We start from the raw sequence: 24,735 nt of genomic DNA on the forward strand, positions 1-24,735 counted from the left end.
CACGGCTCACTCTAGACCGTGGCTCACTCTAGGCCTCTGCTCACTCTAGACTGTGGCTCACTCTAGACCTCCGCTCACTCTAGGCCACCAATCACTCTAGACCGTGGCTCACTCTAGGCCTCTGCTCACTCTAGACCGGGGCTCACTCTAGACCTCCGCTCACTCTAGGCCACCAATCACTCTAGACCGTGGCTCACTCTAGGCCTCTGCTCACTCTAGACCGGGGCTCACTCTAGAATGCAGCTCACTCTAGACTGTGGCTCACTCTAGGCCTCTGCTCACTCTAGACCACAGCTCACTCTAGACCGTGGCTCACTCTAGGCCTCTGCTCAATCTAGGCCTCCATTCACTCTAGACCACAGCTCACTCTAGACCTCCACTCACTCTAGGCATCCGCTCACTCTAGGCCACCGCTCACTCTAGACCTCAGCTCACTCTAGGCCACCAATCACTCTAGACCGTGGCTCACTCTAGGCCACCAATCACTCTAGACCGTGGCTCACTCTAGACCGTGGCTCACTCTAGGCCTCTGCTCACTCTAGGCCTCCGCTCACTCTAGACCACAGCTCACTCTAGACCGTGGCTCACTCTAGGACTCTGCTCAATCTAGGCCTCCATTCACTCTAGACCACAGCTCACTCTAGACCTCCACTCACTCTAGGCATCCGCTCACTCTAGGCCACCGATCACTCTAGACCTCCGCTCACTCTAGGCCACCAATCACTCTAGACCGTGGCTCACTCTAGGCCTCTGCTCACTCTAGGCCTCCGCTCACTCTAGACCACAGCTCACTCTAGACCGTGGCTCACTCTAGGCCTCTGCTCAATCTAGGCCTCCATTCACTCTAGACCACAGCTCACTCTAGACCTCCGCTCACTCTAGACCACAGCTCACTCTAGACCTCAGCTCACTCTAGGCCTCAGCTCACTCTAAGCCTCTGCTCAATCTAGGCCTCCATTCACTCTAGACCACAGCTCACTCTAGACCTCCGCTCACTCTAGGCCTCCGCTCACTCTAGAGCGTGGCTCACTCTAGACCACAGCTCACTCTAGACTGTGGCTCACTCTAGGCCTCTGCTCACTCTAGGCCACCGATCACTCTAGACTGTGGCTCACTCTAGACCTTGGCTCACTCTAGACCGTGGCTCTCTCTATGCCTATGCTCACTCTAGACCTTGGCTCACTCTAGACCGTGGCTCACTCTAGGCCTCTGCTCACTCTAGGCCTCCGCTCACTGTAGGCATTCATTATGTGGAAAATAATGGTTTTTTGTACCTTAAACCACATAAACACATTTCATTACATCAAATAATGTTCTTTTTAGGAGCATAATATGACCCCTTTAAGCATTGACCTGTTTTCTGCTCCTCATCCTCACCGTCTCTCTCTGGCATCAGCCATCAGTCCTGCACTGACTGTCACCAAAGAGCTTTTAATGAAAGGTCCTACACACTGTATGAGATGGAGACTTCAGAAAGCCCCAGGATGACATGTAGTCATTCAGTAAATGCGATCTGCATTGGCAAACAACTGTGTGTTTACCCACAGTGACCAATTAGTATTTCTAGCTGAGATGCTTAGCAGAAAAGGAAAGCAGACAACTGAGAGCCAAACATGTACGTTATGTTTGCCTTTTGATTGCTGCAGAGCAGTGATTATTCCCAGTGGTCTAATGTAATTAAAAAAATATTTTGTTACAGTACTTAAGTACTAAGAGTTTTTATATTTCAGCCAACTTTCACTTTTACTCCACTACATTTCTTAATTAAAATGTATACTTTTACTCCGATACATTTCCCCTAAGTATATTCATTATTACAAAATAGTCAGAAGAACACAGACTGCAGGAAAGCAGGTTTGACGAATCAATGGTCTGGCGTTTGCTAGTTAGATTTTGATCTTGCAAACAAGTGTGCATTGCACACAACCGCGGATGATGTCATTTCCCACTCAAGTCGAAGCTGGGGTGTGTGATACAGCATTGTCTGCGATAATATGGTAAGTGTTGTAATGATGTGCAATCTGACGTTATCAAGTAGGCTATATTACCATATTATAGTCACACACAGAGTGCATGTACGTTGATTTATTAGTCTATTAAAAGTCAAAATTCCTGGCATTCTAATTTTTAGACAGCAAAAATGCTTCTGCATGCTTATTTATATAATTTCATGTAATCCTAGTTAACTTAATCTACATCACACAAAGAGTACCTTTTTCTGCAGATGCATGAACATATTTAATAATCATTTTATACAAGTTCAGTAAAGCAATAAGTGACTTACATTTTAGACATAATATTGCTTATTTTTGCTCAATTTGACTAACAAACGTAGTTCCAATCAAAGATCACAGCACTGTTTTGTGTCTCTGGGCAATGGACGGTGTTTACTTAATGAATGAATCAGCTTTTGAACTAATTGGTTGAATAAATGATTCAGTGATTCACTTATTAACACGGTCAAATCGGGTCAAATGCTTTGTTTCTGAAAGAATCAGTCGTTTGAATGAATCGGTTGAATCTTAATGACTCACTCATTAACATTTGCTTGCTGTCACCAACTGGTGGTTTTAATTTCATATTTCAACTTTTTTTTTCATGTTTTAAATTATTTCAAATATCAGTATTGAATGTTTTATGTCAAAAAAAAAAAAAAAAAAAAAAAAAAATAAACAGCTTATTTATGCATCTGTAACTGCAGGTTACATTCATCCATGTCCCGTCTGAGATACATTAAACTGTAGGCTAAATGCTATTTCAGATGCAGATTGCAGAAATGTTTTCATATGTTGGAATGAAAGACACTAAGTACTGGATGAAATGCTTCTTATTCTTACCCAAAAATACAAAATTAAAGAAATAGAAACACAAAACTGAACACAATCTTGCTACTAAAGCTGTGTATGAACATTTTTACATATATATTTATATATTTATTTGATTCTTTTTCATTTTGCATTTACTTGTACTTTTACTTTCAATATGTAAGTACGTTTAAGATTTGTAAAAAATTTCATACTTAAGTACAATAAATATCACATACTTTAAGACTTTTATTCAAGTGATATTCTAAATGGTGGGTTCAACTTCTACCAAAGTCATTTTCTGGAAAGATATCTGTACTTTTACTTGAGTATGACTTTCAGGTACTTTATACACCACTGATTATTCTCATCCAGTGAGTCACAGAAGATAGGATGGGGAAATAAACATTAATGACTAAATGAAAAAAAAGTAATAGATGTCAAACTTGAGATTAACTGATCACAAAAAGTGTTTATTAAAACATTCTCTCTTTACATGAAAGGTGATCACATGACAACTGTCCGAATACAGAAAACCAAACCAGTGCAGTGATGCCCATCACATGTTTATGGCTGTGTTTAATCTGCAAGTCTTAATGCACAAATCCAATCTTTTGACCATATCTGATTTTTTGGCCCATCTGTTTACATTCACTTTAGGCACGATTGGTATCCGACATCTGCATTTACATTCATTCCTGCCCAAAAGGATTGTCTGCAGTTATCGCTTTACTATGCACATAGTAGACCCTCGGGTTTTAAATGACCATGCTATTAAAATTATTTCAATAATTCACATTGAATGGACATTATTATTTGCCAGCATGGACCACGGCTGTCATGAATGTGTTGCAGCACAAAATCTGACTGAAAGAATGAAGACCGCAAAATAACGGTAAATTTGTTATTTGATTTACTGCTCATAAGAGATAGAATTCTTTAGTGATATAAAGATTATATTTATTGAAATGAATTTGAATAAATTATTGAGAGAGAGAGAGAAGGAACGTAATGAATGTACGCACCCACGTGTGAGGGAGCGAGTGATTATGAAGCAGTGTGAACAAGCTTGTCTGTTTAATTACAAAAACTGCGAAGTTATCACCTCATTGCTGAGAAATATAATGTAGCTTTCAGCTGTTGAATGTTCAAGAGGATGAAAACCAGCTCCTGAATGTGTAATTTCTTACCTATGATAGTTTTCATCTCAATAAAATGCGGGCGCATACAGCACATCAGCATTAAACTTCATTAAAAATCTTTATGAGCTACCTGTCCCCCTCGCACTGGGAGATGTGAGGAGAATCGGATATGTGTGTTACATAGGTCGGATGTCCAGGTATCGAATGTGTATCCGCTTAAAATCATTTGGAAGTGGCTCAGATCAGATGCGATAAAATCAGATCTTTCAGTTTTTGTGTGCAACATATTCAGATCTGTGTCAGATGTGAGCAACAAATCCGCTTTTTTTGTGCCAGTGTGAACGCAGCATATGTCATGTTTTCACTGTAAGAAGACTGGTGTTGTTCAGGAGCCGATGAGAGCGACCCTGACGCCCTCAGAGATCCCCCAGCCCCACTAACACCACAGAGTGAGGAGAGGCGCAGCTGCCGTGCTCAGGTACATTAAAATGTAATTAAAGAAGCTTCATTAGGGGCATGTCTTCGGAGAAGCATGTGCTGCATGGGCCTCACATCCACACAACCAACACTTCACCAGAGGCTTTGAAAGCATTCAACTCTAATTAAATGATAGCTGTAATCCTTTTAGATGCTAAATGAAACCAGAGCATGCACATCTGTCATTTCAGTCGACTGGAAACACGCTGCAGAAGCTCTGCAGAGAATTGTGTTCGGCTCTTTTGTCAGGAATCCATGCTATTTCTGTCCCATTTCGTTTCACCGTGACCGATCCCACAAGTGAGCAGAAAGATTTCCACAGAAACAGATTGATTTCCATCATCATAAACTTCTGCACATGCAAAATACTGCAACTCATTTAATTACAACCAATAAGACTAAGACTTATGTGCTTGTTCACCCTCGGCTAGGGCTGGGCGATATATGGCAAAAATATCTTGATTTATTTATTTATTTTTGCTTTAAATATAATGATTTTTCATATTTTGCAAGCTGTTTGAGTATTACAGCCAAACTAATTTCCCCATTATAAAGAAAGCCTTTCAATGTAAGAAAATATTAAAAAGTATGGCGGATATTTAGGCCAAATCTTTGTCATCATTTTATCTTTTTTTATTAAAAAATGAGAACAAAGATACACATAACAGATACACAAAATATACCAATAAAATAAACATCATTCTATGTCCAGGTATAAGCTACAATCTGGGGTATTTAGTAGGAGAAATAAATAAAAAAACAATCTAATGAACAGATATTAAAATAAAACAACTATATGTACACATTGATTCCTATTAAAGCAACTGTATTAATGTTTCAGTCAAGAGTATTGAGTCCGTTTTCTCTTTGTGTTTGGTATTTTATTAACATTAAAGGAACAATTCACCCACAAATTAAAATAGGCTACCTTCATTTATTCACTCAAAAGTTGTTTTAAACCTGAATGCATTTCTTACTTCTGCTAAACATAAACTCTATTTTGAAGAAGGTGGAAAACCAAACAGCTGCTGGTTCCCAGTGACTTCCAGAGTGTGTGTGTGTGTGTGTGTGTGTGTTTTTCTTTTCTTTTTTCTACTATTAAAATCAAGGTGGACAAGCAACTGTTTGGTTTTCTAGCTTCTTCAAATATCATATTTAGTGTTAAGCACAAGAGAGAAGTTAATATAGGTTTGGGACAACATATGAGTGAATAAACAATGACTGAAATTAAATGTGAGGGTGAACTATCGCTTTAATTACAGTCGACAGCATGTAGTCTGTCCCTTTAAGACCTCCACACATCTAAAATACAGACATGCATCTGTTTCTTTCAGTTGTTTACTTTCACTTTAGACAGAACCAACTGAGGCTGTACATAACCTTGTGTGTTTAGACAGTATTAGCACAAAACATAAATGAGTTCAGTAATCAGGAGCTGTTTGATGGGCTGTTCAGTTCTCGACAGAACAGCACACTAAAGCAGATGCAATTTTTTTTTATATTAGTGATTGTGAATAAGTGCAGTGTCCTGTGAGAGTAAGACTGATGTTAATATATGTCATGTTAGACAGTAGACTAGATTTATTCAGCAGCGCTAGAACTGCAGCTGGGAGAATGTGTGCTGCACGATTCAATTATATTTCTTAAAAAGCAGAACGTGGAGACATTTTTATCGTCCACGATCATAATTCTTCATTCATATCGCAGAAATCGTGGACCACAAGGCCACTCTAGTGTCGGACCTGGGGCCTGGTGCAATCTACAGTACAAATACCAATTCTGAGATAGAAATAAACGTATAGAGTTATAATGTAACAATGAATAAAGTGATCTGAACAAATACAGACGTTACTGTGCAACCCTGATTATGTTGCTCTTCACATCTTCATCTGGTTCATCGCGCGGTGTTGAATGAATCATTCTGTGCTTGTGATGCTCAGTCAAACAAATAAGACACATAAGAGATGTGATGTGAGGCAGAACGGAGCTCTCCGGGTGTCTGCTCTCACATTAGCTCCAATTACACCCAAAGGTAATTATCCATAACATCTGTATTTCAAAACGAGCATTTCATCTTCTCTGGCTGTTAATGAGGTCCGCTGTGGCTGGCGTTTGGCAGGAGTCCACACACACACACAGTCCTGCTCCTGAAACACACACCAGAAGCCAGCCACGGCACCCATGTTCTGCTCTTAATGCATGCAACACAGACACACTCAGAATATTGAGCTCTTTTATTTGTTGCTTTAGAGTTGATTAGAAGGTTTTAGTCAATTTGTTTTTTGTCATTTTTATTACACTTTTTTTTTTAAATGTTAATAATTTTTTTTTATTATTATTTAAGTTTTAGTTATTTTAGTCAAGTTAAACTAAATGAAATAAATAAATGTTCACTGAAATAAAATAAAATATATAAAAACGTATATATATATTTTTTTTCATGTCTGAAATCTTGTCTACAGTAATGCACTTACTGTATAAAAGAAGTCTGTGAGACAAGGCAATAATCATTAAAAGATATAAAGTTTAACATGAGACTGGTCTAACAGATCACACAGCATAAGAACAGAAGCAGAGAATCATATCCCTGCTACTATAAAGAGCACAAGAGCTGATGTTACACTCACTCAAATACATGTTTCACAGTATGTAAGCCCAAATTACTGTCTCTAGTTAACACATGCTGTCACTATTGTCTATTAATACTGCACATTTCCCATATTTCTTGATTGAACACATTTTCCATTCCTCTGTACTTCTTCCTATGGTTTCTCTAAGCAAACACATTTGACGTCCAGCATCTTTTGCAGTGAGCTCTTTTGTGTTACTGACCGTGTCTCATATTTTTAAAGCACAGTGTGTGAACGCCTCGTGCCGTGCTGTTAGCAGGTTTAAGAAGCAGGGCTATATTTAGCAGAAGGAACTGTACGCATGTCTCAGCTCGGTGAACCCTGGGCAGATCTGACCTGCTCTCTCAGTCTCAGTCGAGCAGGGTTCAGGACGAGCGCCCGCTCCATTAACAGCCTGGCAGAAGCCGTCCACGCTACCTGAAGGATTCATTAGCAATTACGCCTGTGCTACTGAGCATGTCTGGAGGCGAGATGCACACCACGCTCTCCAAATAATAGCCAATTCTTCAGTTCTGTCCTAGTTTCCCAGCTCTTTTTGTTCAGAAATGCTCGCTCCATTCCCACCCGCCATGAGCCAGGCTGCTGCTTTCACTAAAATCATATTACTGCTATTTATTAAGGCAGCCAGAAAATTGCTGTGGGGATTCAGGAGTCAGGAGGAGGAGAAAAGGGAAAGAAGCGAGTGAAGAGAGCATCTTCTGGCATGTTCTGTTCAGTGCCAGAGAAGGAGCTCTTTGTCTGGCCTATCATTTCTCTCGCCTCCTCCCGCAAGCTTAAAACAGCACTACAAAACAGGAGAGGGAAGAAAACAAAACCTGAATTATCCTGCAGCTTGTTCAGCTGGAAGACAAATTATTTCCTCTTGGTTAAACACTTTCTAAGGAAGAAGACAGCAGCACAGTAATGCTGGGCTAAATACGGTACGCTATCTAAGAGCAGATGAATATTAACTCACGAAACCTTTCAGATACTCTCAACTGACACGCATTCCTTTCTGCTTGTTACTTCCAGCAGATGATTCACTGTAAACACTGCCTTCACACAGTGTTTCTATGGGAACTATAAGAGACCTCAGCGTCTCCAAACGTGGAGAGGAGCGCATGGAGAACGCCTGAAGTGCTGGAGTGCAGAGGAAGAGCAGAGGTCCATCAGCAGGATATTAGCTCTCACTGGTGCGAGGAGGATGGTGCAGATGTTCACAGTGCAGCGGACCGTGCTGAAAGACGACTCAAGCATGAAACCATCTAATCGTTTCCCACCAGCTCAATGCTGACAAAATGCACAAGATGTTGCTGAATATAAAAAGCATGCAGATTTTGGGTGTGAGTAAGTGAGAGCCTGAGGGATCTGATCTGACGCTCGCCGACCTGAGCCAGTGAAGCACTGTGCCCTAAAGAGTGTCCAGCATCCTGATGAGACACAAACACACACCAAACACACAATCACAAATCTTTATTTTCAGCAAATAGACACAGAAAGGAGGTTCTCAACCTTCCGAAAATGTTGATGCTCAACCTCAGTAGTTTCAATGAATATTTTATGAGTTTATTCATTTTAGATGAAGTGTGCACTTTTTTCAGTGCTGCTCCTAAAATGTCTAAGCGTAGTTCAAAATCCTGATTTGTGCAATTCTGTTTGTGCAAATAAATAAATAAACAAATAAACAAACAAACATTACATTTAAATAGACAAAATAAAATATTCATTCATGAATCATTAATAAAATTCCTATATATATATATATACTCACAATATAGTGTCTAGGTGATTTGAAGTGAAATCTCCACTTTTTCATAAAAGCTTGAAATTCGGTACAGGTTGAGGCTCTGAAAACCTTCAGAAATGGAGTCATAGCAAAAACGTCTCTAGGTCACGTATGTAACTCTTGTTCCTCGAGGGAATGAGACGCTGCGTCAAACAACGCTTTGGGGAAACGCGTTTAGCGTGAGCGACTCTGAATATCATATCTAATCTGTCTTATAGAAGAGCGTGACGTCACGGGCGGGTGACGTAAGCGACCAGGAAGCTATAACGGCACGAGCCGCGCAGCTGGCTTCAGCTTCAAGTACCAGCAAGCGCCAGCAGGGGAACTAGGGTTACATACGTGACCTAGAGACGTTCCTCTTCAGGAACTCAAGCTGTGTCGAACAACGCTTTGGGGAATGAGTACCAACGCTGGTTCATATTATGGCTATTATTTGATTTATTCTTTCTTTGATAATTAACTAATATTGTATTCAATAATACAATAAAATATTGTTTTCAAGAATGCAATTAGATTAGATTCAACTTTATTGTCATTATGCAGAGTATAAGTACAGAGCTAATGAAATGCAGTTAGCATCTAACCAGAAGTGCAAGAATATAGTGTTTTATATACATAAAAGTGCAGAGTAAGTAAAGCTATGATATACAGAATGTACAGTGGAGTTGCTATATACAGTATTGAGCAGAGTATACAGAATATAAATAGGAGTGCAATGTAAGAATTATATATATATATACATTATGAACAGCAGCAGTGAATACAGTTGGATGAGTATGCAATAGTATTGTTAAACAATGTATTCAATGCAAAAACATAGTAGTGCAATTTTTATAGAAATAGTTTACTGTGCTTTGTACCATAATAACTTTAAACAGTTTACAGTGTAATGGCTTGAACAATGTGTAGTCTGTGCAAAATATGAGCAGTGTAATACATGTGTTCAGTACTGTGACCAGCAGTGTTGGTCAACTTACTTTAATTAGTTACAGTTACAAATCACATTCAAACTGGTTGTCATAGTAATGACACTGACACTAATTTGTGGAGATTCAGGATAAGTTCAGGACAAGTTTTTGGATACGTTTTCAGGATACGTTCTGCCCGATACATTTGGATTTGGATACGTGTTTAGATATAATCAATGGCTACTTTTTTGTCTTTATCTGTTTTTTGTTCTATTGTTTTGTTGTTGTTTCTTGAAACATTGATTTAAAGTGTCAGTTATTGCAAAGTCAAACCACCTTTGTTACCCCAAGCTACATATAAAAGCCTGATCAGTGTTATAAAAGTAATTAATGCAGCTACCTAATCCTTTGCTACTCATTAACGCGTGGACTTCCCCTTTAAATAATGTGACGCACTGCTCCCTTTAAGTGTTAGAAGTGAATGAGTTGATTCAACACTTCGACACCTTTGTAAGGATGCATTAAACTCGACAAAGTGGTTTAAAATAAAGGATGATTTAAATATTGAATATTGCATGACACACTGATCCTTTAACAATTCACTGGGGAAAAAACGCAAAAAAAAAGACAAACCTTTTGGACAAATCTCGCAACATGATTTATCAACTGCCACAAACACTGCCTAAACAAAATACAGACTGAAATTGATCTTTGAACTTAGCTTTATTGCACGCTACCTTGCCAAAGCACTGACAGAGCCCAATGATCTAATGGTGTTGGTGAGCGCTCCAAATGCATATTCGCATGCAACAATCAGGCAACAGTTGCCAGCACTCGGATCCAGTGGCACACAGGCATCTTCAGATTGACAGTACTCTAGCTCAGTGATGCTGGGGGATCCAGTGGGGCGGCAGTCAGATCTCAGGGTGACCGTGCTGCTAATGTTGTGCTAGTATGAGCGCTCATTGGCGCCCCTTCAGCTGTTAGCGCCCTAGACGACTGCCGAGCTGCCTATCCCTAGAAACAGCACTGGTAAAACATGTTGCAAATGTTAAAGGGATTATGTAGATTATCACAGATTTGAGTTCAGCTATAGGTTCACATTCAGACCACACACATCGACTGCTCTTCATAATTAATAACAATTAGAAAAACAATTCACAAGATAATAAAATCAATCCTATCACATTGTGCTCCATTTCCCAGACACTGGGCTGAAGATGCCAGCAAGAGAGAGACGGAGTGAGATAATAGATGGCTTTGATGTGCCAGAGACCGAGTTATGATTGATTTGAGATGCTGTTGCCATGGCCACTGCCTTCACACACACACACACACACACAAACCCTTTCCTTTATTATTGCTATTATTTTAATAAAAATAAAACACAGTCTTCCTCACAGTACTGTAGAAAGTCAACATCCAATAACCTCTAATATAGATGAGCTGAAGATCAACAATATCTTCAAGAAAATTCATAAGATTAATATTTTTAGTCTAAAAAGTTATTATTATTATTATTATTATTTTACATTAATAGTAGTGAAAACTTTGGTGTAATGCTGTCATTATGTCATGTGGAATCGTCAGTATAACACATTGTGACTGTGCCTCAGACACTATCAGCTCTATCTCTGTCCGTAAAAGCGTGCACCTAATGACCTGTACGGTTCGATTTCTGCAGGATTATTCACACAGTATCCAGTGCAGCTCATAACAGTACTGTATCTATAGCTACTAGCCCATTTGTCTTAAGGTTAAAGAACTCTGGGTTGGGATTCTTCACATTGACATGCTAGCATTGGTGCTGAAGAACTGTGCTACACTGCAGTTATTGATTCTTCTCACAAGAGCTTGGGTCAAGCTGGTTTCTTTTCAGACTACGTCCAGTCTTCGCCCAGCGAGACCAAAAAGCACATCCTGAGTCTCTTTCTCATAGAGATCAGAAACTTCTTCAGGGTGTCTTTTGTGAATTCCAGATTTGTAGGAGATCAGCATCCCTCAGCGCTTGATGTTTAAGGGAAGGTGTCGCTGCCAGTGTCGCTTCACCAAACCTCGTTCAGAGACCGAGGTGCTAGAGGGTACAGATGAGAACTGATGGTGTAATAGATCACGGTCTCTCAGTGAGAGAAGCTGGATAGAGCTCAGCCCAACACTGGGATCTGGTTCAGTAAAATGACGGTTGAATAATCACACACAGTGCCAACATAAGTGCACAATGCATGTGTATGTGCTCAGAAGAATCCAGAAATAGTTTGAACACCTCTAGGAATAATACAGATATATGTGTAGCTACCATGTGTCTCTCTTATATGGGTCTAAGTAAAACAGGTTCAGTTTTGACCGATGATGATATACCGTGACGCTTTGCATTGAAACGTAGCCTACTTATGCACCGGAAACACTGAAAGAAGTCATGTGACCTACACGTCATATAACTGAAAGTGAAGTGACATTCAGCCAAGTATGGTGACCCATACTCAGAATTTGTGCTCTTCATTTAACCCATCCGAAGTGCACACACACACAGCAGTGAACACACACACAGATACATGATCTGCTTATCCCTTTTTCAGCTGTTTTTTTTTTCTTGTCAAATTACTCTCTGGAAGCACAAAGCAGCATTTCTTCAGTCTTAGGACACTTTAGGGACACTTTAATAATTAAATTACAATACATATATTACACTCCCAAGACCCTCATAAGGTGTAGATAGAAGAAAATTAGTTTTCTGGTGGGTGACTTTAGGCAAAACATTAATAGAAGCTTATTTTCCAGCTTTTCAGAGATTTCTCCAAGGGAAATTGTGTTTTTATTCACTGTCATGGGCAGTGTGGCTGATGAAAGTTATTTTAAAGGTTACATTTAAGTTTAACCATTTAACCTTGCGCTTCCCTGCTTCCTAACGCAATGCTCTACCAGTTGAGCTACAGGAAAACTTGAACAGTAGATGCATGATGGGCCTCTTTACACTCTGTATTCAATACTTGTTTATGATTGGTCAGTTGTCCCTGTGTGTATGATATTCACTACTGACCATAGCCACATGCATGTCATAGGTCTCAAATTAGATCAGCTCACAATTCACAATTGTGGAAATGACCTTCAGAATTAATTTAATGGATCAGACGTTCCCAGTTGGAGTAAAAAATGTTAAGAAACACAAAGTACTAGATGAGAAAGAACTTAAAACAGAGGAAGATGTTATATGGTGTAACTAAATACATTATGTAACTAGTCCACACAGTTATTACAGCTGGAGATTAATAATATATATATATATATATATACAGTATTGTTCAAAATAATAGCAGTACAATGTGACTAACCAGAATAATCAAGGTTTTTAGTATATTTTTTATTGCTACGTGGCAAACAAGTTACCAGTAGGTTCAGTAGATTCTCAGAAAACAAACAAGACCCAGCATTCATGATATGCACGCTCTTAAGGCTGTGCAATTGGGCAATTAGTTGAAAGGGGTGTGTTCAAAAAAATAGCAGTGTCTACCTTTGACTGTACAAACTCAAAACTATTTTGGACAAACATTTTTTTTTTTCTGGGATTTAGCAATCCTGTGAATCACTAAACTAATATTTAGTTGTATGACCACAGTTTTTTTAAAACTGCTTGACATCTGTGTGGCATGGAGTCAACCAACTTGTGGCACCTCTCAGCTGTTATTCCACTCCATGATTCTTTAACAACATTCCACAATTCATTCCCATTTCTTGGTTTTGCTTCAGAAACAGCATTTTTGATATCACCCCACAAGTTCTCAATTGGATTAAGGTCTGGAGATTGGGCTGGCCACTCCATAACATTAATTTTGTTGGTTTGGAACCAAGACTTTGCCCGTTTACTAGTGTGTTTTGGGTCATTGTCTTGTTGAAACAACCATTTCAAGGGCATGTCCTCTTCAGCATAGGGCAACATGACCTCTTCAAGTATTTTAACATATGCAAACTGATCCATGATCCCTGGTATGCGATAAATAGGCCCAACACCATAGTAGGAGAAACATGCCCATATCATGATGCTTGCACCTCCATGCTTCACTGTCTTCACTGTGTACTGTGGCTTGAATTCAGAGTTTGGGGGTCGTCTCACAAACTGCCTGTGGCCCTTGGACCCAAAAAGAACAATTTTACTCTCATCAGTCCACAAAATGTTCCTCCATTTCTCTTTAGGCCAGTTGATGTGTTCTTTGGCAAATTGTAACCTCTTCTGCACATGCCTTTTTTTTAACAGAGGGACTTTGCGGGGGATTCTTGAAAATAGATTAGCTTCACACAGACGTCTTCTAACTGTCACAGTACTTACAGGTAACTCCAGACTGTCTTTGATCATCCTGGAGGTGATCATTGGCTGAGCCTTTGCCATTCTGGTTATTCTTCTATCCATTTTGATGGTTGTCTTCCGTTTTCTTCCACGTCTCTCTGGTTTTGCTCTCCATTTTAAAGCATTGGAGATCATTTTAGCTGAACAGCCTATCATTTTTTGCACCTCTTTATAGGTTTTCCCCTCTCTAATCAACTTTTTAATCAAAGTATGCTTTTCTTCTGAACAATGTCTTGAACGACCCATTTTCCTCAGCTTTCAAATGCATGTTCAACAAGTGTTGGCTTCATCCTTAAATAGGGGCCACCTGATTCACACCTGTTTCTTCACAAAATTGATGACCTCAGTGATTGAATGCCACACTGCTATTTTTTGAACACACCCCTTTCAACTAATTCAACTAATTGCCCAATTGCACAGCCTTAAGAGCGTGCATATCATGAATGCTGGGTCTCATTTGTTTTCTGAGAATCTACTGAACCTACTGGTAACTTGTTTGCCACGTAGCAATAAAAAATATACTAAAAACCTTGATTATTCTGGTAAGTCACATTGTACTGCTATTATTTTGAACAATACTGTATATATATATATATATATATATATATATATAAAAAAAAAATATATATATATATATATATATATATATATATATGTAAATTATATTACCATGTTGCGGTGCTCATCTTGTTACAAAGCTGATTGTCTCATACATTAAAATCAGAGCTGGACTGGGAACAGTTTTCAGACCTCACACATCTCTCAATCTGTTCTGTGGCCAACCCATCAAATGAAGCCAAATCACAAAGAATAATAGCCATCATAACTTGCTTTTATTAAAGCTCTTTCTCTTAAATCCAGATGTGTTCTTGCCTGTACTGTGCTGCTGTCATCACTATCCCTCAGGGGAGCAAAGCCAAATATAATTAAATAATATTTAATTTTGTAGAAAACTACCTTGAATATTTTAGGGGAGGAAATAAAAAGCTTCAGAGTTAGATCGATCAGGAAATGGCACCCAGTTCTTCATAGAGGGCTTTTCCTCTGGATATATGAGCCGGCATATACTGGAGATCACTGGAGAGAAGACAAGGCGACTTTACAGATTTAACACTGAATTTATAATTTGTTTAATAATGTATATGTTTAGTATATGCAAATGACAATCTGAACTTTGCCTTGATATAAAAGGCACTTTATGAAATATTAAAAGGAGATTTACTGTTCACACCCTGGCATAGCTAGCCAGTTTAGTAGCTATATATGGCTCATGTTTTCCCCGTCATGACAATAGCAATGTATGGAAATATACATGACACTGTTGATGTGTTTGGTCACACGTGATAGTCATGTGGCATCGGCGCTGGCTCAAGTCAGATTGCGATCGGTTTGTGCGGCGCTGCATAAAGTCGATCACACATGTTTTTATTAGGGCCGGGACTTTAACGCGTTAATTGAGATTAATTAGTTACACAAAAAATAACACATTAATTAAGATTAATTAGTTACAGGAAAAAAAATCCCGCATTTTTAATAACGTATTTTTGCACCGCGGAACGTTTCTCACTGGATGAGTTTCGGCGGACCGATTATACTGAAGCACCAACTAGCGTTCGCTTATCAACGCAGCACATCCGAGTCCCAAGTATCACCTCAACGCAAAACATATAGCAGCTAGCGTGGACTTTACACTTTATGTTGAACTATGTATTATTTTGTTGGTGCAACAGTTTATGTTGAACTCTTTATTGTTTTGGCCAAGGTTATTGAGAGTTGGACTTAGTATGTTATGGCCTCTGAAGCAACAGAGAGATGTTTTCTAATAATCAGTGTTTCCAATGTTCTGAATGTAATTGACAGTATTGTGTTTTACTTAAAAAACTCTTTACAGAAGGTTCCAGCACCTATAAGCTTCCTGAATTTCTGAAATGTACTATTTCTAAATTGTTTCTAAATATGCTATTGCTACACTTCATGGCAAAAATTGCACTGGTCTGCTAGACTTGGTTGAACAAAAATAAACAATATTTTGTTGCTTAAGCTTATGTATTCAGTCATTATTCAATGGTATACTATAAATCCATGTGAAAAAAAATTACTTCTCACTGTTCTCAGGTCAAATATTTATATGCGATTAATTTCGATTAATTAATTACAAAGCCTCTAATTAATTAGAATAATTATTTGAATCGAGTCCCGGCCCTAGTTTTTATTTAGCAGTATTTCTGTTTCCTGTGTCCCTCTTCAGGGGCTGCATCAGGTCACACTAATAATATAACAAGATAACCTTGTTTAAGATAAAATATTGGTTTCGTCTATTCTGCTAGGTACTTATACTATATTGACTGGGTTTAATAGAATTGCATTACTAAAAAGAGACTAAAATACAATTCTCATTGACTAAAACTAGACGAAAGTAGTCATGGACAATAGTTGACCGAAACTTGACTAGACTAAAAATAGTATGAATGTGAGTAAAACTAATAAAAACTAAAAAGACAGCTTCACATAAAGATTAGATTAAAACTAAAACAGAACAACAGTAATGGGAGGAGAGGATTTGAATCAATCCCTGATTTATTTGCTGTGATCAGTTTACTGTTACTCGCACCATTATCTTACACCCCAAAAACGATGTCTGAGCCCATTCTGCATCTGTGTTTGTAGTCGATCATCACAACCTGATTAGCATTGACATTAATGGAAATGACTTGCATCTGTGTTCTTTAATTTGTTCCTGATCAGTAGGACAGCAGTTATTTTGTTTAGTAAATCTGACCCTTGTGTGTCATGGATCGTAAGCTGTAGTTTCTGAGATTTAGCAAGAACCCCTTTGAGACTGAAGCTGATTTCCACCAAAGCTGTCAGTGTAATAGAGAACCATTAACATCTGACATGAACCCATCCATCTGACAGATTCTCTAAAATCAATACCAAATTATTACTTGTTTCAGCCAAAAATGCTGAAGGAAGCTTTGATTAAACCTTATCTGTGGTTAGAAAGACAGAAAAACAGATCAAAATAAAATTCTCCAATCACCAGATGCAAGTGAAAGGAACCAGAGCATTAAAGATGAGTAAAGTTGATGTGAGAAATGCAAATTCAAGACATACAAACTGTCTCCAAAGAAAATACATCCATCGCACATCTTCAGAGAAACATTAGCTCTTTTCTCCAGAATTCCTTGTGGTAACGTATACAAATGTGTTTTAATGTTTCGTTATAGGTGCTGTTATATGATTAAATCCCTCAAGTGATTTACATTTTCTTTTAAGCGTTCATTAGACTTCCTTTGGCAAATGCAATGGTTACAGTAGATAATACTATTCCTCAGAACCAGAATCAGAGCTCATCCCTGTGCTGTTTCACAAAGATTCAAAGCACAGGCGTTTATCCAGAAATTCATCTTTAAACTGGTGTCATGCTAGCACAACAAAACTCTACTACATAACGTTTAACAAAGCAGCTTCACAAACACACACACACACACACACACATGTTAATCATGCATATTAAACACAGGAAACACTTCTGCTTGTTTGGTGGCACAGTAAAGCGTACATGCCCAACTCTGAAATCTGTGGCTGGTGAGAAACTGACAGTCGAGATTGCCTCTGTGTTTTTACCGCCCACATAAATGCCCGTTTGGTGCTGATAACATAATTGCTGAACGCACACAGCACCCACACAAACACACACACAATGCAGCAGGAGAAAACAGTTATGTGATGGTGTGGAGAGCCAGGGTTCTTCCCTGAAATAACACAACGGTTCACAGAGACATTTAATCAAAAGCCACTCCATTACTTCTCTGTAAACGGTTCAAGCAGAGCACGAGTGATGGAAACACTGTTTACTCCACAGTCCCTTCATGAGTCTGACGCCAACAACAGGAGAGGCTTGACCTCCAAAACATACTTCCACCCAGCTCTGCAGCGCACGCTCCCGCTCTGAAACAGTGCTGTGAGAGGAGGGTCATACCTGAGTTCCTCTTGGAGATGTATTTGAGATTGATGGAGGCCGCTGAATTGATGAGGAGGAGCATGAATCCAGCCAGCTTCATCTTCCAGGTGTGTGCAGCTACAAGAAACCAGAAAACACAACAATAAGTCCTGGTTTCTTTCTTTCTTTCTTAATTTTTTTTACTTGAACGTGCAGCATAAAGTTATTTCATTGTGTAAAACAAAAACACAAACACCCCTCTCCAGTACAAGAGAAGGGACAAACAGGAAGCTTTGGACTGAAGACATCGGGCAGTCCAATGTGTTTTAAATTACAAATAAAAGCAGACACGTGTTTCTCTTCTAAATATTCCAAATAATCAAGTCTGCATTAAATAACTATATTACAGCACTGAATGTATGCGGAAACAGGTTTGTTATAATCATAAACTACTGATTTTAAAACGTTACTGTCAGTTAATATAGCCTCTCTTCTGATTTGAACAAATACACTCAGTCTCACTGGATATCGGCAACAGATTTTAAGTTAAATATCATACTGTTCAAATCATGATGCAAAACTGTGTATGAATATTCAGTCTGTCACCCAGAGAATCAATACTCATCTGCTCACCTGTTTCTCTTCTAACTGTGTGTCTGTGTGCTCTCAGCTTCTAGTCTCCGTTCGATCGCTCTAGTAATTGTGGTTTATTCATCCTGATCTCATGCTGGTTTCCTGCCTAGATCAGAGGAGGGAAGCTCTCTAAACGCTTGCTTCTCTCTGACCACCAGCTGTGAGCATCTTCTGATGATCCTGTCCTGCTGCTGGACCGATGTCTGCTCATGAACCCTGTCTGTCCTTGACTTCACTCTCATCTCATCCTCACACACCTTCACTGATTTCTTAGCTTCAACCCCTGCCTGCCTGACCTCCCGCCTGTCCTGTCTGTCCAGCCCACTCTACATCTGAGCTTGACATTCATTAAAGCACCTCATTCACAGATCCTGACACATACCTACTGTATGCACACACGTTACTGCAGCGTACAGCTGAAATGATCACTATAGAGGCAGTAAAACACTAACAAACACAAGCATACTAGTTAGACTACAGTCCCTCAGAAAAAGCTCAATAATCAGCAAAATAGGAGCAAAACATCACCAAGAAAAAAACTAAACAAACCAAATCAGAAATTGTTAACCTGACCGGACATCAAAAGCAGAAGAGTGATCTCTGTCTGCTGTAGGGGCTCTTCAGCCGTGCGAGTGAAGGACAGTGGCTCAGACCCTGGTCATGAGCTCAAAACACTTTATCATAGAGCATCATTTGTAAACTGATACAGTCTGATGTTTGTACACATAACCAGCTCCATATGTGTGTTTCTCTGGTGTAGTAGACGTGCTGGGCAGCGCACCCGGTACAGCACTGCACTAGTGATGTGAAGCGCTGGAGGACGAGATGTGTTATTAATGTGTACTGCTTCTGCACCACATTCACACATGTACCACAGATATACTGCAGACTGATCATGTGTGGAATGGCCATTGAATGAGAGAAGCAACATTAAACCCAGGCTAACGCTGGAATGACATGGTTCACCATGAGAAGCACAGCAGAGGGTTTATTATGGGTCCTGAGAAACTACATCCATCGGGCAGGGCCAGCCTTTAATGGGCTTTAAGGGTATAAGGGACACAAAATGTCTTGCTAAAGCTGGAGAATATTGATCTAGTGACATTTATGCACCAATTATATGCTGTTCTGTGGTCATTATAATTCTGAGGATTCTACAGAGACTTGGTTAAATGTCTTTGGCGGCTGTAGCTTTATATGATTTGGTCGTATGGTGAACATCGGTATATTTTTCTGTCAGTTACTTTTTACATGATTTTTAAATGTAACTAATTTGTCATTATAATAATCTCTAACTTGTTGAATATAATTCAAACACGATTACCCAGTATCCAAGATATTTATGACAGACCAGAGCACTCTGGCATCCCATTTTGAACATTTTGTTGATGTACGACTGAGGAACAAACTCTCTAATTCGACTCTTCCAGATGTGCATGTGTTATCGTGGAAAGAGAAAGCAGGCTTTATAAAGAACAACCTCTGTGCATCAAGCATTCTGTCAGGAGCTGAGCACGCTGACAGTCTAATTTAGTCTTCTACAGTCTTCCACAGTATCTCTGCAGAGATGTTTTCAAACAGACCGTCCCCTGACGCTGCTAAACATCTCTACAGATTTTCCCCTGAAGAGCCGCCACACACACAGCTATTCTCAAATAAACAGTCAGGTCTGAGGCATTCACGGGGCTGCCATCTGCTCGGGCAGCATTAACTCTGGAGGAATTCCCCAGTGAACGCAGGCTAAAGTGAATTATGTGCCGAGGTGTAACGCAGGACTGACTCCATCTGATGTGGGCCTCGTGGGAACCCTTTTGTGTTCACTTCTACACCGGGGATCCAGCTAACCTGATCAATGCTGCCCTGCTCAACAGACTTCTACAGCTTGCAGAAAAAATGCATTGAGGCCTTTTTCTTCACATTATTCAATATTGTTCAACTGCAAACGTAAACTTCATTTTTGTAAAATAAAATGTGAGTGTAATCTGTGCTTTTGTGTTGCAAGGGAGTCGCTAAGTTGTCCACTATATGGTGATCTGGGGGGTTTGGTTGGCTGTAGAGCATGTTTTCAGTTTTCATCATCCACCATGAAGAGAAGTTTGATATGTTATGCCGAGTTCACACTGCATGATTTTAGCACACTCTGCTGCTCTGTGTTTCACGTAAACCTGGCTGAATGACGACATACCGGACAGCGCGCTCCATCTGCCGAGCTTTCAGCTGTTCAGAGCGGATCGCGGTGGTAATGTAGCAGTGTTATAGAAGATGTGCTGTCCCAATCTAGAAGTGCTCTTCATTAACTGTAAGCCATTTTATTCACTGCGGAAGTTTAACTCTTTCATTCTGGTGAGTGTTAATATTCCTCCACAAGCACACGTGAGCTCAGCTTTACAGAAACTGGCTGATCAGATCACAAAGACAGAGCAACAACACTGGGACTCTGTTTTAATCATTCTTAGGGACTTTAATAAAACAAATCTCTCCCATGAACTGACAAAATACAGACAGCACATCACGTGTCCCACCAGAGACAGTAATATATTGGATCACTGTTACACTACAATAAAGAATGGATATTACTCTATTCCACGGGCATCTTTGGGGCTCTCTGATCACTGTTTGGTTCAGAATCAGAATCAGAAAGAGCTTTATTGCCAAGCATGCTTGTGCATACAGGAAATTTTCATTTTAATGACATAAGCTTCCAGTACACAGAGACAACAACACACAGACAAAAAAAAAGTACATATAAAGACAAATATTAAAAAATAATTTGAAAAAAATATATACATTGGGGGAGGAAGGGATACAATGTCTTGTATAAATAGGTTAAAAACACACTGGAAAAGAGATCAGAGTTCCAGCGACTCGGCATCAGTGTGGAAAGGTCTGAAGGAGATTACCAACTTAATTTGGATAATAAACTGGATTACATCTGACCACTATGCTCAACTCAGAGGAGACTGTAGAGTTTGTGTGTTCATGGAAACATGGTTCAGCAACAGTGTTCCTGACCGCATTATTCAGTTCGATCAGCTGACGTGCTATCCAGCGGACAGAGCTCTCATCGAGGGAGGGAAATCTCTGAATGGTTAAACTCCCCAGTACTTGAGTGAGCTTGAATCACATTATTCTTCTTCACATCCACTGCAACCTCAAAATTATGAACAGTTGATAATACCTAGAATATCAAAATTGACCGCGGGCAGTAGATCATTTTTCTATTTATCGCCCAAACTCTGTAGCAGTCTCCCTAACATTATTCATGAGGCAGAAACACTCTGACAGTTTTAAATCTAGACTAAAGACTCATGTTTCATCATCATAAGCGATTATTGGTCAGTTTTTTTCAGCTTTATCCCAATGTTACTGTGGTTAGCTGGATGGTGGACCAGATGGTGGACCTGCATCCAGGAATAACCACAACACAGATCCTAAGACCTCAGTGACTGCACAAACCCTGAGGACAGATCTTCAGTGAAGACCTTGTCGTCTAGATGAGCCCTCAGCACAGATTCCTACAGTGCCAGGACCAGCTGGGACCATAATCAGCTGATTTATCTGTTAGCAAACTTCTGTAAAACATATATGGGAAAGTCCAAACACGTAGGCCTACTCTGTTTTTCACTGTGGTGACATCGGCTATTGAAGGCAACCCATACACTCATACTTACAAGAAAACCAGCAAATGTCAATCACTGGAGTAGTAGCCAGGGATGATTAAATACTAACTGCTGTAATTATCTGAGCCATGCCTCTGGAGCCATCAAGTGATAAACACATATGACCCTAATTACTCATAAATTATGGTGCTGATTTTACATAAAATATTGCTGATTATAGGTCTGGGGCCGAATTCACGGAAAGAAGTTAAGAAATTACTTGAGATAAATTCTAAATGGTTCACCAGAATGTTCCTAAATTCAAGGCTTAAAAACATCATAAGAGGTCCTCAAATATGTCTTATTGTCCTCAGGAACAAAATTATAGGCTTTGGTGTTACCTGACTGTATGGCGTTTCTTACAAAACTCTTGTCCACACTAATACATTTCTGACATTTCAGTTTGGACAAAACTTTTGGAAAACACTTGAAAACACTAGCGTGTGATGTAGCTAATTAGTTATATTGTAATGATTTATATTTGTAACAACCCAGTAAATTAATTAACCTTATAGCCCTCTTCAGTCATTTTTTACCAAAAATTTGTATATTTCGAAATTTAACAAATTTTGCTTCTTCGGAATTAGATGACACTTGGTGACTTTTGTCACATTAGCAATATGAAAGCACAAACAAATAATGGACATGATTCGGATATGTTAAAGGGTAAAAAAAAATGATCGACATGGGAATCAGTGAATCTTTTTGGTGATACAAACTACAAATCAGCCACTGGTCAGAAAAAATAGTGTGCAGCAATCAAGGGGTCTAGAATATCAGGAGTGCAAATTAGACACCCACACACACATACAAACATACATACACAGAAATAAACAGGTAAGACTGCAACAGAGCACATTTTGAAAATATGTGAAAAAAACATTTATTGAATTACATTGAATAAAATATAAAGGAATTCCAAAATGTTTGTATAAAGTGTTTTGAATTATCACTATCCATTCCTCATTTTGTTAGATTTTTTAATTATTAAATATTGAGTAACAAAAATGATTCCTATGTGTTTTCTTTCTAACAAGATTTTAATGTTTGACTCTAATAATAATGTTAAACTGATACGTTTCTAACCAAAAATATCTAAACCTTGACAAAAAGTAGTCTTTTAGAATGTCTAGATATATGTCTAAATGCAAAACCTAAAAAAAATGAATAAATCGTGTCTAAAAAACAATGGGAATACAAAAGCCTCTCTATATATCTACACTGAACAAAAAAGCACTTCTCCTCTGCCGAGATGCTGATTCGACAGCATGATTACAACCACATTACAACCTACTGTATATATATATATATATATATATATATATATATATATATATATATATATATATATATATGTATGTATGTAGTAATGGAGAAAATAGCTCATTAAAATTGTATAAATATTGCATAGTATCATCAAATTCCCTCAAAATAATGAATAATAAGCAAACAAATATTATTGAACAAAAAATATATTACATTGATTTTCCTAATTAAATTTCAATGCTTCAGTCACTTTTGACCGTGAAGGAGAACAAGTGTGACTCCTAAACATAGAGGGCCAGAGGGTTAAACATCTTAGCTTTTATGGTTAAAGACAAGTTGAAGCTTATCCTAGATTATAAAAAATATTGTTGTCTTAAGATCAGCCTTTCAAAAAATGTTTTACTATTTTGGATGATTTTGAAATATCAAATATTCTTAACTTTATTCTTAAGTTTGAAATGAAGAAGTAAGCCACTGTAGAGACCTGAAGACCTCTGTTAAACCCTACAGTTAAGGCATTCATCTTTGTTGCCAAATTTGGTGATCTCAGTGTTGTCTTTGATTAAATGGAAGAAGTTTTTGCATATCCAAGAGTTAATTTCATCAATACACCGGCACAGGTAGTTGGTGGGGTAGTCATTCAGGCTACATATCTGAATAAAAGACAGGAACTTTTGGAAATGTGAAGGCATCAAACACACTACTGTGAAAATATATAGTTTATTCATGTTTTTTAAATCTACAGGTAGTAAATAATGTATATGAACAATACAGTACTAATTTACAGCGTTTATTACAGAATATAAAATATTCTACCTTATGTGATAAAAAGGAGGGGGAAAGTATGTAAACAGATTATTTTGGCTATTTTCCAGCAGTGTAACTGATTTTTTAGCCAATTTACAGCAAGAAATAAGAGAAAAATTAAGGTTTCCTTCATATTTATAGGAAACTTAAATGTTCTCTTATTTCTTTCTTGTATAGAAATATATATATATTACATGTTTGCCCCCCCGTCAATTGTGAAATGATGTCCCTGCAGTAGATCTGCATTTTTTTCTGCATAGCTTTTATAATCAATTTGGTTTTTTTGCATATACAGGATGAACAAAAGTGGTGCAACAATAGAACCTTGAGGTACTCCGCATGTCATTGACGTCCACTTAGAC

General features: G+C 38.6%; 1 protein-coding gene across 1 annotated transcript in view; it reads right to left on the bottom strand.

Annotated features, from left to right (window-relative positions):
• Positions 1 to 24,735, bottom strand: part of LOC113113511 (X-linked interleukin-1 receptor accessory protein-like 2) — a 201,463-nt gene that overhangs the window by 165,581 nt on the left and 11,147 nt on the right. Inside the window, exon 2 of the mRNA XM_026279735.1 lies at positions 18,048 to 18,146. Coding sequence (XP_026135520.1) covers positions 18,048 to 18,129 — 82 coding nt within the window. The 5' untranslated portion in view covers positions 18,130 to 18,146. The remainder of the gene's footprint in view (positions 1 to 18,047; positions 18,147 to 24,735) is intronic.

The sequence above is a fragment of the Carassius auratus genome, chromosome 14, assembly GCF_003368295.1.
Source record: "Carassius auratus strain Wakin chromosome 14, ASM336829v1, whole genome shotgun sequence".
Lineage (NCBI taxonomy): Eukaryota > Metazoa > Chordata > Actinopteri > Cypriniformes > Cyprinidae > Carassius > Carassius auratus.